Here is a 14,964-nt window from a genome sequence, read left to right as displayed (position 1 = left end):
ATGTAGTGGCCCCCTGGCTGGGGCTGTGATGCTGGGAGTAGTAGTACTTTGCTGCCTATGTAGTGGCCCCCTGGCTGGGGCTGTGATGCTGGGAGCAGTAGTACTTTGCTGCCTATGTAGTGGCCCCCTGGCTGGGGCTGTGATGCTGGGAGCAGTAGTACTTTGCTGCCATGTAGTGGCCCCCTGGCTGGGGCTGTGATGCTGGGAGTAGTAGTACTTTGCTGCCTATGTAGTGGCCCCCTGGCTGGGGCTGTGATGCTGGGAGCAGTAGTACGTTGCTGCCATGTTGTGGCCCCCGGGCCGGGCTGTATTCTGGGCTTGCTGTGACGTAGCAGCTCTCCGTACACCCTGACATGACAGCCTGGGCTGTGGCTGGAGCTGCAGCAGTCGCGGCTTCTTCCCAGCAGGCCGTGGGATTCCGTGAGGGAGAAGTTGCGGTTGTGGCGGCATCTGCCAGGAGCGGTGTGCGGCTCCTCCAGTGCGGGCGGGCGGGCGGGCGTCGTGTGCCGGAACCGCGCTATATATGGCCGGGGGCGGCCGCTCCGGGCCGGATCTTGGCCTTATTAGGTGCGGACCGGAATCGCGGATGCTGTGCAGTGCGCGGGCAGCGCCGCGTTCCGCGGTATATGCGCGTTAATCGGTGCCCGCACTGCGCCATACCCGGCGGCGCTGCCTGTCTCTGCGCCCGGCGCTCCGCACTCCCCGCTCACTGCGCTCGGACAAGCGGCTCCATTCATCGCTCCAGCGCAGCGCAAGCCACGCCCATTTCTCCATTCATAGAGCGGCAAATCCCCGTGACATCACGCCCAAGGCGGGGCAACCCTTCCCTGTTCCTGTCCATATATGGTCCGTGACGTCACGGGCATTCAAAGCCCCAGAATAAATACTTTAGAAGGCACGCGTTCCATTTAGTGCAATTGATTAGAGCTCGCGCACAGGACCCCGGGTCTGGGAGCCCCCCACACTACAGCAGCTGCACTGACACGTCCACATGCTGCTCCTATGGCCACTAGCTCCACTAGCCACTGACTTTGGATGTGATCTCAGAATTACACAGGAGATTTAAGGAAAAAAGACTCATTTTATTTTTTTTATTTATTGATTTTTTTCTGTAAATCTGTCAATCTGGGGCTGTTAGCTGATGACATGATGACGGCCAAAACCATAGAGAAAATCCCAGTGACTATTGGGGGCTTTGTGCACCAGATGCCAGATGCCCTTTATCCTATGGATGAATCCTCCTTGCCCACCTCTGTCACCATCTTCCCTAATGTTGATCTGGGAGGACCCTTTGAGCAGATGAGCAGTGTCCCTGGAGGTAAGAGCTGCACCATCATCATCATCATCTCTGCGGATCCGTGCGGTCTGTCCTGGGCCAGCTCACATGTCCTGCGGTCTAATATTAGAGAGCAGCTGACTCTTTTGAGCTCAGTTTGCTCTTTTCCACACTGACATTAGGAGGAGTAGATGAAGTGTAAAGTGATCATGACTTAGGTGAGTTCAGGGAGTTCATGGTCTGCAGACACCACCTGCTGCCAGATCTGCTCCATCACCTACAGGGGGCAATCTCCAGAGAAATCATCAAGGGGCTTTTAGAATTGTCCCCCACACCTAATATATATAGAATCTATTAGATATAGGTACCATATATGTGCATTATATGTATGTCTTATAAATGTACAGTATAAATGTGCAGTATTATAGATGTGCAGTATAGTGTATTATACAAGTATATTATAGATTCACTATATAAGTATATTACATAGATGTGTAGTATATATATATATGTACTTTAGATGTATACGTGTTACAGATGTACTATATCATATCCTATAGATGTATTATAGAAGCATACTATAGATGTGCTATATATGTGTAGTATGTATGTCTACTATAGATGTATTCTGTGTATATTATGTGTGTGTAGTATAGGTGCAGTATAGATGTGCTGTGTGCATTATACATAGATGTGTAGATGCATTACAGATGTGTTGTATGTGTGTATTATATATGTGCTGTGGGTATGATAGAGGTATATGTGCATTATATATGTACTGTATATATGTATGATACATAGAGGTGTAGGTGCATTATATATAGAGGTGTCTGTGTATTATATAGGGGTGTAGGTGCATTATATATAGAGCTGTAGGTGCATTATATAGAGGTGTAGGTGCATTATATAGAGGGGTAGGTGCATTATATATAGAGGTGTCTGTGTATTATATAGGGGTGTAGGTGCATTATATATAGAGCTGTAGGTGCATTATATAGAGGTGTAGGTGCATTATATAAAGAGGTGTAGGTGCATTATATAGAGGGGTAGGTGCATTATATAGAGGTGTAGGTGCATTATATAGAGGGGTAGGTGCATTATATATAGAGGTGTCAGTGCATAAGATAGAGGTGTAGGTGCATTATATATAGAGGTGTCGGTGTATTATATAGAGGAGTAGATGCATTATATATATAGGTGTAGGTGCATTAGATAGAGGTGTAGGTGCATTATATATAGAGGTGTCTGTGTATTATATATAGAGGTGTAGGTGCATTATATATAGAGGTGTAGGTGCATTTTATAGGGGTGTCGGTGCATTATATATAGAAGTGTAGGTGCATTATATAGAGGTGTAGGAAGATTATATATATACATGTATGTATGATATATGTGTAGTATAGATGTGCAGGATGTGCATTATACATAGAGGTGTCGGTGCATTGTATATAGAGGTGTAGGTGCATTATATATGTACTGTATGTGTGCATTATACATAGAGGTGTAGGTGCATTCTATAGAGGGGTAGGTGCATTCTATAGAGGGGTAGGTGCATTCTATAGAGGTCTAGGTGCATTCTATAGAGGGGTAGGTGCATTCTATAGAGGGCTAGGTGCATTCTATAGAGGGGTAGGTGCATTCTATAAACGTGTAGGTGCATTCTATAGAGGGGTAGGTGCAGTCTATAGAGGTGTAGGTGCATTCTATAGAGGGCTAGGTGCATTCTATAGAGGGCTAGGTGCATTCTATAGAGGTCTAGGTCCATTGTATAGAGGTGTAGGTGCATTCTATAGAGGGCTAGGTGCATTCTATAGAGGGCTAGGTGCATTCTATAGAGGTCTAGGTGCATTCTATAGAGGGGTAGGTGCATTCTATAAACGTGTAGGTGCATTCTATAGAGGGGTAGGTGCAGTCTATAGAGGTGTAGGTGCATTCTATAGAGGGGTAGGTGCATTCTATAGAGGGGTAGGTGCATTCTATAGAGGGGTAGGTGCATTCTATAGAGGGGTAGGTGCATTCTATAGATGTGTAGGTGCATTCTATAGAGGGGTAGGTGCAGTCTATAGAGGGGTAAGTGCACTCTATAGAGGGGTAGGTGCATTCTATAGAGGGGTAGGTGCATTATATAGGGGTGTAGGTGCCTTCTATAGAGGTGTAGGTGCATTCTATAGAGGGGTAGGTGCAGTCTATAGAGGGGTAGGTGCATTCTATAGAGGGGTAGGTGCATTCTATAGAGGGGTGGGTGCATTCTATAGAGGGGTAGGTGCATTATATATGTACTGTATGTGTGCATTATACATAGAGATGTAGGTGCATTATATAGAGGTGTAGGTGCATTCTATAGAGGGGTAGGTGCATTATATAGAGGTGTAGGTGCATTATATATAGAGGTGTAGGTGCATTATATATAGAGGTGTATGTCCATTGTATATAGAGGTGTAGGTGCCTTCTATAGAGGTGTAGGTGCATTATATATGTACTGTATGTGTGCATTATACATAGAGGGGTAGGTGCATTCTATAGAGGTGTAGGTGCATTCTATAGAGGGGTAGGTGCAGTCTATAGAGGGGTAAGTGCATTCTATAGAGGTGTAGGTGCATTCTATAGAGGGGTAGGTGCAGTCTATAGAGGGGTAGGTGCATTCTATAGAGGGGTAGGTGCATTCTATAGACGTGTAGGTGCATTCTATAGAGGGGTAGGTGCATTCTATAGAGGGGTAGGTGCATTCTATAGAGGGGTAGGTGCATTATATATGTACTGTATGTGTGCATTATACATATTTAGGTGCATTCTATAGAGGTTTAGGTGCATTCTATAGAGGTTTAGGTGCATTCTATAGAGATGTAGGTGCATTCTATAGAGATGTAGGTGCATTCTATAGAGGTGTAGGTGCATTATATATAGAGGTGTATGTCCATTGTATATAGAGGTGTAGGTGCATTCTATAGAGGTTTAGGTGCATTCTATAGAGGTTTAGGTGCATTCTATAGAGGTTTAGGTGCATTACAGCTGTAGACATAGCTCACTTTCCATGATACTAAGTTCTGATTTCTCCCCTTAGATGGAATGATCAATGTGGACATGAGTGACAAGCGGTCCCTGGATCTGCCCTACTCCAGCAGTTACCCCCCTGCTCCTCGCAATCAGGCCTTCACCTATATGGGCAAGTTCTCCATTGACCCCCAGTACCCCGGGGCGAGCTGGAATACCGAGGGCTTCTTTAACATCGTGAGTGCCGGCATCCTGGGAGTGACCCCCTCTTCCTCCTCGTCCACCACCTCTTCCAACGCCTCGTCCGTGTCCCCCAACCCCCTGAGCTGCAGCATGGCGCACGGCCAGAGCGACCTGGAGCACCTGTACTCGCCGCCGCCGTACTCCTCCTGCGCGGAGATGTACCAGGACAGCCCCGCCTTTCTCGGCGCCGCCGCCGCCGGCTCCGCACTGTCCTACCCGCCTCCTTCTTACCCTTCCCCCAAAGCCGCCTCGGACGGCGCCATCTACAACATGCTCCCGGAGTACCCGCCGCTCTTCCAGAGCCCGTGCCAGAGAGACCTGCACCCCATGGCGGAGCGCAAGCCGTTCCCGTGCCCGCTGGACTCCATCAGGGTGCACCACCCTCCCCTCACTCCTCTGTCCACCATCCGCAATTTCTCCCTAGGGGGCGCCACCAACGAGGGCTCCCGGCTGCCCAGCGCCTACAGCCCCCCAAATCTTCCTCTACGACCCATCCTCAGGCCGAGGAAATACCCGAACCGTCCGAGCAAGACCCCGGTGCACGAGAGACCGTACCCCTGCCCGGCTGAAGGCTGCGACCGCCGCTTCTCCAGATCTGATGAACTAACCAGACACATTCGCATCCACACCGGCCACAAGCCTTTCCAGTGTCGCATCTGCATGAGAAACTTTAGCCGCAGCGATCATTTGACGACGCACATCCGCACTCACACAGGGGAGAAGCCTTTCGCCTGCGACTATTGTGGCCGAAAGTTCGCTCGGAGCGATGAGCGCAAGCGACACACCAAGATCCACCTGCGACAGAAGGAGAGAAAGGGCTCGGCCAGCGGAGCAGGCGCGACACCTAGCGGCAGCACGGGGAACGAGCGCTCTCTCAGCCTCAGCCCTTGTTCTGCGGCCTCGTCCGGCAGCGCTCAGATGGGACTGTGTCCGACCAGGACGTCCTAGATCAGGGCCAGTGCTGAGGGCGGATGTCACCGCTGCGCCTGCGCACTGCTCCGGGAGCGCCTGGGAGAGGCAGTGAGTGGAGGGAACTATGCTCCATCCTGTACATGCCTACAGGACACTGCTGACTGCAGGACTGGCAGAAAAGGAAGGGGCCGGGACTGTACCTAAAAGTAGCCACAAAATCATCACTTCCATCCATTGGTCGGAAAATGGAGCAAAACTGTTAAAAATGGTATTTCCAATGGGGGCGATACAAAAAGTTATACAAAAAGTGTAATCACTTTCCGTAATTTCCGTCATATTATGAGATCTTTATGAAAAATGCCATTGCCATTTTTACATCCGATCCAACGAGAAGAATTATCAGCTCTTCAGCATTTTGGGCTTTGGCTGAAAAAATAAAAATAAAAAAAATGAAATTTTTGCCATATCCTGAGGCTACGTTCCCATGATGAGCTTTGATGTTGCAGATTTTCTGCACCTTTTAAGTAAAATAATTTACAATAATTTTTTTTTTAATTACCAAAACTCATCAGGGGAACGTAGACTTTAGCAGGGGAGCGGGCGCCTGCAGCGGCTCCCCGCGGGCAGTGACCGGGTCCCCGACGCTCCGCCTCGCCCCCATGCGCTTTGTGTCCGTCCTACTAACTGCATAGAGTGGTTCCCTGTGTGCGGTTTGGATTTGGGGTGACATGGTGACTTTGAAGGGCGCTCCGCCTGACGTAGCCATATACCTGTGCACTTTATCCTCATCATCACTGCCCTGGGCCGGCGGTGTGATATGAAGGGGTACGTTTGCATCTCCTAGCCCTAATGTGTTTTACATTTATTATTTTTTATTATTTTAATTCCTTATTACCTGACGTTTTAACCAATACAGCGTGATTAACACAAGTGCAATCGAAATGACGCCAAAAGATTTTCATTTTTTTTTTTTTTTTGCAGACTTTACAAAACCTTGGATCACTGTTTTTACTCATCGTGTCCATGTACGAATTACACCGCCACTGTATTGTTGATCTGCACTGTTTTTTTTTTTTTACAGAGCCCCCTCCCCCTCCCGGGAGGAACAGATTGTGACTTTTTGTTTTTGTACGAGAGGCTAATTTATTTAATGTTTGTAAATAGCGGCTGTGTGTTAGGAAGCATGCGTTCGTCTTAAACAGTGTTCTTGGTGCCTTGTGTAATGTGGACCGGCGTCCCCAATGTCTGCATGTATATATAGGTTGCCTTATCAATGAGGAATATGGTCCCATACTCCTCATAGAGCTGTATATAACCGCCGGTTAATCATTGGGAATTTTTCTAGAATCTCTATTTTTGTACGCACTGTTTTGTGACTCAGAAGTGTTAACTTTGTAGTACGGATTTTCGATGTGTACAGGCGGATCATACTGTGTGCACATAACTCAAGGACTTATAGGTAGTGTTAACTTTATTAAAAAAAAGAGCCGCTAACTGGAAATTAAAGATTGAGATGTACTCAAAGGGTGTCTGTAAATAAACACTTTTCAAGTATACAGCTTTGTCTTTGGTTGTTATTGGGAGCTTGGGGCAGATTGATTAGGCTGGGTCCACATATATCCATTGTTCTGTGTTTCTCGGACGAGCGCTATCCTTTTTTTTTCCCACTGGTAGCACTCGTACTTATGATACTCTATAGGGCTGATATTTTTTTCCTCCGATCGAAGGATCCGCAGAACATATCGGAGACGTCTGATTTTGATCTGAGGGTCAGATCAAAACCAGCAAAGCAAGTTTAGGGGTCCGTGGAAAAAAAATCGGACTGCACTTGGATGACATCCGAGCGCCGTCCAATTATCACGGATTGTCAGAAAGGGGAAGGTGGAGAAACTTTTTGTTTTTCTTCCACACACCAGAAAAACAGATGACACTTGGAGCAAACTCTGATCAAAATAATTGTTTGTCTGAATGAGCCTCGGATCAGCCATATCAGAAGTGATGCAAATAGTCGCCAGGCATCAGGTCACCCCCAGTTACTCCCCTGCTGCTGGTCTGAGGCTGAATCACAATGTACGGCCCGGATAGGTGGGAATAATCCCATTGCACACAATAGTATCAGTTCCTCCATTAGTTTCCATCTGCCGTTTTTTGCACAGCGCCAAATGGAAAGGATGGCGTGACACTGGAGATGTGGAGATATGTGGACCAAGCCATAACTTTCTATACTAGTAAAGTACAACACCCTGGGTTACTTTTCATCTGTGCCCTATAAATTGTACGGGGCATCGGTCGCTGCTAGTGCTACTCATTTATCAGTTTTCGGATGCTTCTCACTTGGAAAAGTATCACAAAGCAATGCCACCCTGGCAATGAATTCAGCACATATTATCCTGGGGGGGGGGGAGAACTAGCACATTTTAGGGTCCCATTTACAGCCCCCAGCCACAGACCCCTCATAGTTCAACTTCATAAAACGCTATCACTATAGAGATGCTAAAATGACAGCAGGTGTCTGTACTATGATGTGACTAGTAGTAATAATTGCTACGTATGAATGATACTATATAGACAAGGAAGGGGGAAGGAAGAGAATCCGAGTTCATTCACCATTACACTTTTTTGCTGTTTGCTGTTATAAAAAAAAATATAAAAGCAAAAAAATAAACCAATCAACACCATCCCAAGTCATATTTATTTTTCTCATGGTCAACATGATGAAACGAGAACATTAAAGTGAATCTGTCACCAGGTATTTGCCACCTAATCTGAGAGATGTAGACCCTGATTCCAGAAATGTGTTATTTAGTGGGCTACTTGCTCTAGTTTTGATACAATCACTGTTTTAGCAGCAGATTATCACTAGAGGATCAGTAACCCTGCTTCCAGGTAATCCAACCCTGCCCCATCACTATTTGGCAGCTTTCTGCCTATGCACAGTAAGCTGTCAATCAGTTATGTCGGCAGGGTTATACAGGGCTCAGCAGTCAAAAAAACTGATCTATACTTTTTATTATTTAGCTGTCGTTTTAGATTATATCGAAAGTGTAGCAAATAACCCAGCGATAGATCACTGGAATCAGTCTCTCTGCCTCTGCATCATGCTGCTCTCCGATGGGGTAACATAAATCTTGTAATGGGCTTCTACCCTTCTTAGTTCCATCATGGTCATTATGGATTGTCTTCAGTTTAGATCAGTTAATAATCAAAAAAACACACACACAAAAAACCCCTGAATTATTAAGTTAGGGTTAAATGGCCATTTGTTATGTGGCAGATACATCACAGCTTGAATTTTGCTCCTATAAAAGAACAGAAAAATGGAGTTCAGAGTGCAGATGTGAACACGAGGGGCTCCGGGTCCTTGTCCATATTGCACTTGGTTGCAGGATCTGACTCCTACTACATCCATTATTGTTATGATCTTGTACATACCGCAATTTTTTTTACAAACCGTCAGTTAATAAATCAGTATTGGTTCAGGGTGGTATCTGTTCTGCGCACAACCTTACTGGGCTCCAAGGCTGCATTCACACAGTGCAGTTTGATGTCTGTTATTATTTTACCCCAAAAGCAGTTGTGGTTGAAACAAAAAAGATAAAGAAGGCAATGTCGTGTACATGGACCCTGTGGCTGCGCACGGTGGCTGTAAGTCTGGTTTACGCACGGTCATTGCTTCGGTCGCCATACTTCAGCACACGATCATTTTTTCTCATAATTCTCATTTGCAATGCAAATCCTGAATATGGCCGCCGTGCATCATAAAAAACGGTACCGGAGTGAATCTGCAGTTATTGCATCTTTTTCTATATTAAAAAAACAGGAGGAATACAAATATTTCCTTCAGGGTATTTTCATACTCCGTTCATTGATGTGGTTCTCGGATTACATTTTACTCCAAAATCCACATCAAAAGCAGCTTCAAATACTTGACTTGATTTCACTGGAAAAACAAAACACGCCTATAATGCAAATTAAGCTTCTTTTTTTCACATGGCATTTTATGTCATTTTTGAGCGTGAATTTTTCAGCGATGTGGAGACTGAATTGTGGGTTTGGATACACCCGGGGCAGATTTACTAACTCAGATATGCCAGAATGTTGGTGTAGACACCGTATGCCTCATTTATTAAAGGTTTTAGGCACATGTTTAGTATATGTAAGCCAAAACCAGGAGTGGGTGATAAATGCAGAAGGCAGAAGTGGTGACGTGTCTCTATCAGCCTACGTGCCCACGATCAGGAATAGCAACTCACCTGCGCTGCGTCCGAACTGCTGCGTTCTACGATACAAGCGCAGTAGATGGGATTTATTGATCTCCCATTCCCACTGGGCTTCTATTTAACCCTGCGTAAACTGACCCCCGGCGCGGGTCTATGAGCCGCAGCATGTCAATTATTGCTGGGGAGATGCTAGTCTCCACAACAGAAATTTCCACTATACAATGCATTGGATGCAGTGAATCCACACGGTTCAATGAACACATGCAGATTTTAGTGATGAGCGAATATACTCGTTACTCGAGATTTCTCGAGCACGCTCGGGGGTCCTCCTAGTATTTTTTAGTGCTCGGAGATTTAGTTTTTCTTCGCTGCAGCTGGATGATTTACATCTGTTAGCCAGCATAAGTACATGTGGGGGTTCCCTAGCAACCAGGCAACCCCCACATGTACTTATGTATATTCACTCATCACTAGCAGATTTATCTGTGTTTGTGAAATATAACAAATTTATGAAAGTTTTTTGGCTTAAAAACTGGTCTAAGGCGGTGTTCACATATTGCGTATTTGGTGCAGAAATCCGACTGAAATCTGCAGCGTTTATGCATCTACAGTTCCTATATATTATCTCCACTTATTCATGTCTGTTTATATGTGATTTGTTTGGGAATTTTTTGCAAACCAAAAATGTAACAATCTCAGTTCGCTAGTTCAGCCTGTGGATTTAAAGGCAACCAATCAGGCGAAAAAGTGCGAATAACATGCAGATATAGGGTTAATCTGCAGGTTAATAGCGTTCTGAGCCTGCCCGGTTCCGGCACTTACACCCCCACTACTGGGTGGAAATTAACTTTATTCCTCCGGCCATCATTCAGTCATAAAGGCGGTGGCGGCACGGGTTTAGTCACCGCTCTGTGTACAGTGAGCAGTGTCTACAGCCACGTCCCAGCACTGACTGACAGCCGGCCCGAAGGGCTCACACTCATCTGTGCTTCTAAAATTGGTCCGATGTTGGTCCTGAAAAGTCGGACGAGTGTCAATCAATGGTCATGCAAGTACAATGCAATTTTTCTCACCTACGGTAGCATCCGTATGCAATGCGATTTTAACATCAGCTTTTACATACTGTAATTCTCTACGTCATTTAAAAGTTAGTTTTCTAAGTAAGAAAAAAATCTTAAATACAGATATAGATACATAGAAATAAGTCAGTGAGGTATATAATCAGGGCTGTGCGTGTGTAGCTTACTGTACATGTATTTAGCTAATTCATTGGGCATTAAAGTCCATTTTTTTCAACTTCTTTGTGCTGTTTTCCCTTTTTTACTTTATTGCAAGAAGCCATTGGATTGCAGCCTGGAGAAGCGTGCGCATTATTGAGGTATTTGAATGGTGCTGTTCCAATTTTTTTCAATATATATATATATATATATATATATATATATATATATATACATATATATATGTATATATATATATATATATATATATATATATACACATTATATATATCCCATCCTGGTATATGTCACTCATCCTGGGCCCCATCTTGGTATATATATCCCCATCCTGGTATCTTCCCCTTATCCTGGGCCCAATACTGGCATATATATCCCCCCATCCTGGTATATGTCCCCCATTCTGCCTCTGTTCTTTAATGGAAAGAAAAAAATAAACCATTATACTCACCTTCCCTCTGCTCGCCCGCTGTGCAGCTTGTTCTTCTGAAGTTGCCAACAGACTTCAGCGTGCAAGTGACAGAAGTGCATGACATCACTGCCATCCGCCCCCAGTCACGTGCACGCTGACGTACACTGCCGGCCTCTGTTTGGCTGACAGCATGTATTGCCACCCACAAACCCGACTGGTCACTGCTTCGCAATATACTTCAAATGAATGTGTGTACGAGTATGCACATCCAGTTGAAGTTTGTGCTGATGTCAGCAAGCCAGCACCCGCTTGGGCCTGTTTGTGGTTGCCACCTCATCCGAGCTAGGCCTTACGTCCCTGCTGCCCCAACCCCTGAAGCAAAGGAAGTCGAGAAGCAGGGGTACGATGTTGTGGTCAGCAGCATGAAACACCCCCTCTAAGAATGTAATCTTCATACCTTTTGTGCCGATTGGATCAGAGTCCAGATGTTACTGTGAAGCCTAATATTCTAAAGTCTAAATACATTGGGGCAGATTTATCTAACAGTCTACGAGAGAACCTGACCTTGTATTCTGCAGCATCGAATCAAATCCCGGCTTTTTTTTTTTAACTTTATTAAAAAGAGAATAACAATGACAGCTGTGATGTGACTGGTTCTATGGGCAACAAAGACCGATTATCCTCAGGATACAGTTTCAGAAATCTTCCCCTTATTGTTCCGATTTTGGGCACTTTTGGGGTCAGTGATCTTTTTTTTTCTTAAATGCAGCATGCTCTAAGTATGGTGTTTTTTTCTGACTTTTTTTTATAACTTTCTATAACCTTCTCTAGTAAAAACACAAAAAAGTTTGTAAAAAATGTAAGTGCCACTAAAATTGCTTGTAAAAAAAATGTTTATTTCATGATATTTTCAAGCAAACGAAGCAAGCTAGTTAGATTTTGTCTTTTTTCATAATCTAGACTGATAACTAGAACCATGTAGGATGTGTTGTAAACTCTTCTTTCGACTGCAGTTATCTGTGGAACAGTTAGAAGTGGTCACAAACCACAAGCACTTTCTTGTAGCCCACAGTGGGACAACTCATCTACCGTATTTTTCTCAGATTTTAACCATGTACAGAACGCAAGCGCTGAATAATATGAGGTTAGTGAAGCCTTTGTTTCCATTCAAAATGCTGAAAGGGGTTGTCCGATGTCGAAAAATTATTTTATTTATGCTTAGATCTTTTCAAAATTAGGAATGGAGACATACTCACCTTCCATCATTCCCATGGGGACAGTGATGATAATGTCTTTTGTGGACTCAATGGCGCAACATAAGAGATCTGTAATAAATATGAGTAAGGATACTTATTGGGAATAATACTAAAGAAGAAGAAAGATAATACAGATAACAATGTGTACATCTATTGAAAGAATTATTTATTTATTAAACCAAATCGACATTCCAGGAGTTAAAACCAATTAAATCCTAAATAGAAATATACCTCACCACAAACACCATGAAGAGTACTCTCCTACATAAATATATCAGCCATGTAATACAATGATATATTAAATGTAAACAGTAGAAGTCAAGAAGTCACGAAGTGGAAAGAAGTAAAAGAAGATAATACCAGAGAAACAATGGATCCAATTCATACAAAAAGGTGCAAAAAAATGAATATATCTGATGTAATCATGATAACCATATGTGCAACCAAGTTGCTAAAATAATAAAATGCAGATGCATCCAGATAAAGCGCTTAAAGCATCACTCCAGTAATCTAAGTTCCCTGACCCTATTCTTATACTTACCAGTTACCGTCTTCAGCTCTTCCCAGCGCAGCGCTGGTCCTGTTCCACCATCTTGTGACTGCAGCTCCTGACTGACCAGAAGTCAGAGGTAGCGGTCACAAGCTCTGTGTAAGTCTGTGAGACCCTCGTTCTGGCTCTTATAGATTTACATTGAGTTGTGACTTCTAGCATACACCATAGCGATCCAGCAGGTTACAAACTGCAGTACACTGACTGCAACGGCGCCGATAAAAAATGAAGACTACTGATGGTAAGTGTAATATTAGGGGCACCTAGATTAATGGCACCACTCTAGCGGTAAAATAAAACCCTGAAGTGGTGGTTTAATATAAGGATGGTATGCGAATACCAATCAGAGAAAAGGTATATATATGTACAGTAGGGGAAATAAGTATTTGATCCCTTGCTGATTTTGTAAGTTTGCCCACTGATAAAGACATGAACAGTCTATAATTTTAAGAGTAGGTTAATTTTAACATTGAGAGATGAATATCAAAACTAAAATCCAGAAAATCACATTGTATAAATTATTTAAATTTATTTGGATTTTGTAGTGAGAAATAAGTATTTGAGCCCTCTGACAAGCAAGACTTAACAATTGGTGGCAAAACCCTTGTTGGCGAGCACAGCAGTCAGACTTTTTTTGTAGTTGATAATGAGGTTTGCACACATGTCAGGAGGAATTTTGGTCCACTCCTCTTTGCAGATCATCTCTAAATCATTAAGATTTTGAGTCTGTCGTTTGGCAACTCGGAGCTTCAACTTCCTCCATAAGTTTTCTATGGGGTTAAGAAAACTCCATGACCTTAATGTGCTTCTTTTTGAGCCACTTTTTTGTTGCCTTGGCTGTATGTTTTGGGTCATTGTCTTTCTGGAAGACCCAGCCACGACCCACTTTTAATGTCCTGGCAGAGGGAAGGAGGATGTCACTCAGGATTTTATGGTACATGGCTGCATCCATCCTCCCATTGATGCGATGAAGTAGTACTGTGCCCTTAGCAGAGAAACACCCCAAAACATAATGTTTCCACCTCCATGCTTGACAGTGGGGACAGTGTTCTTTGGGTTATAGGCAGCATTTCTTTTCCTCCAAACATGGCGAGTTGAGTTAATGCAAAGAGATCAATTTTTGTCTCATCTGACCACAGCACCTTCTCCCAATTACTCACAGAATCATCCAGGTGTTCATTGGCAAACTTCAGATGGGCCTGCACATGTGCCTTCTTGAGCAGGGGGACCTTGCGGGCACTGTAGGGTTTTAAACCTTTACGGTGTAATGTGTTACCAATGGTTTTCTTGGTGACTGTGGTCCCAGCTGCCTTGAGATCATTAACAAGTTTCCCCATGTAGTTGTAGGCTGATCTCTCGCTTTCCTCGTGCTCAAGGAAAACCCACAAGGTGAGATTTTGCATGGTGTCCCAGATTGATGTCGATTGAAGTCATTTTGTATTTCTTCCATTTTCTTACTCACCCAGCATCTTACTTATGGTTTTGCATATTTCAGCTTTGTGCAGGTCTATGGTCTTGTCCCTAACATCACATGTACAAAAGAAAGAATTGAGCGGGCACCACCACAATATTAAACTAATTTTGTGCTACCTATGCGCCTAGAGTATCATGCACAAAGAAAGGAAAAAGAAGCGCAAGAAAATGGTGCACACTGAGCCACAATACTATAGAATGATGACAATTTTTATTGGAGACTCAAAAGACACACAGTGCATAACATTAAAAACATTTAAAACACAGCATAAAACAAATGCCTATACACATATAGTGAACGTCCTCCAAATATGGGGACGTGATAAACAGACAGATCCCTAAAGAAAAATAATCCTAGATAACATGCCTCCGTGAATATACATGCAAGATAAACCT

At 44.0% G+C, this 14,964-nt stretch overlaps 1 protein-coding gene across 1 annotated transcript; it reads left to right on the top strand.

The window, feature by feature from the left end:
* The first annotated feature begins 910 nt into the window (after positions 1–910).
* EGR2 (early growth response 2) lies at positions 911–6,978 on the top strand. The gene is made up of 2 exons (XM_069753626.1): positions 911–1,318; positions 4,338–6,978. Exons 1-2 carry the CDS (start codon positions 1,147–1,149, stop codon positions 5,456–5,458), a joined length of 1,293 nt encoding a protein of 430 aa, XP_069609727.1. The 5' UTR covers positions 911–1,146; the 3' UTR covers positions 5,459–6,978.
* The last annotated feature ends 7,986 nt before the right edge of the window (positions 6,979–14,964 follow it).

Source organism: Ranitomeya imitator, chromosome 2, assembly GCF_032444005.1.
Source record: "Ranitomeya imitator isolate aRanImi1 chromosome 2, aRanImi1.pri, whole genome shotgun sequence".
In the NCBI taxonomy this organism is placed as follows: domain Eukaryota; kingdom Metazoa; phylum Chordata; class Amphibia; order Anura; family Dendrobatidae; genus Ranitomeya; species Ranitomeya imitator.
The sequence above is the reverse complement of the archived record's forward strand: the minus strand, read 5'-3'. Positions and strand labels throughout refer to the sequence as shown.

Coding starts and splice junctions, on each gene's coding strand:
- EGR2 (XM_069753626.1), top strand. CDS start 1,147: ATGATGACGGCCAAAACCATAGAGAAAATCCCAGTGACTATTGGGGGC. Junction 1,319..4,337: donor GATGAGCAGTGTCCCTGGAG/GTAAGAGCTGCA, acceptor TTCTCCCCTTAG/ATGGAATGATCAATGTGGAC.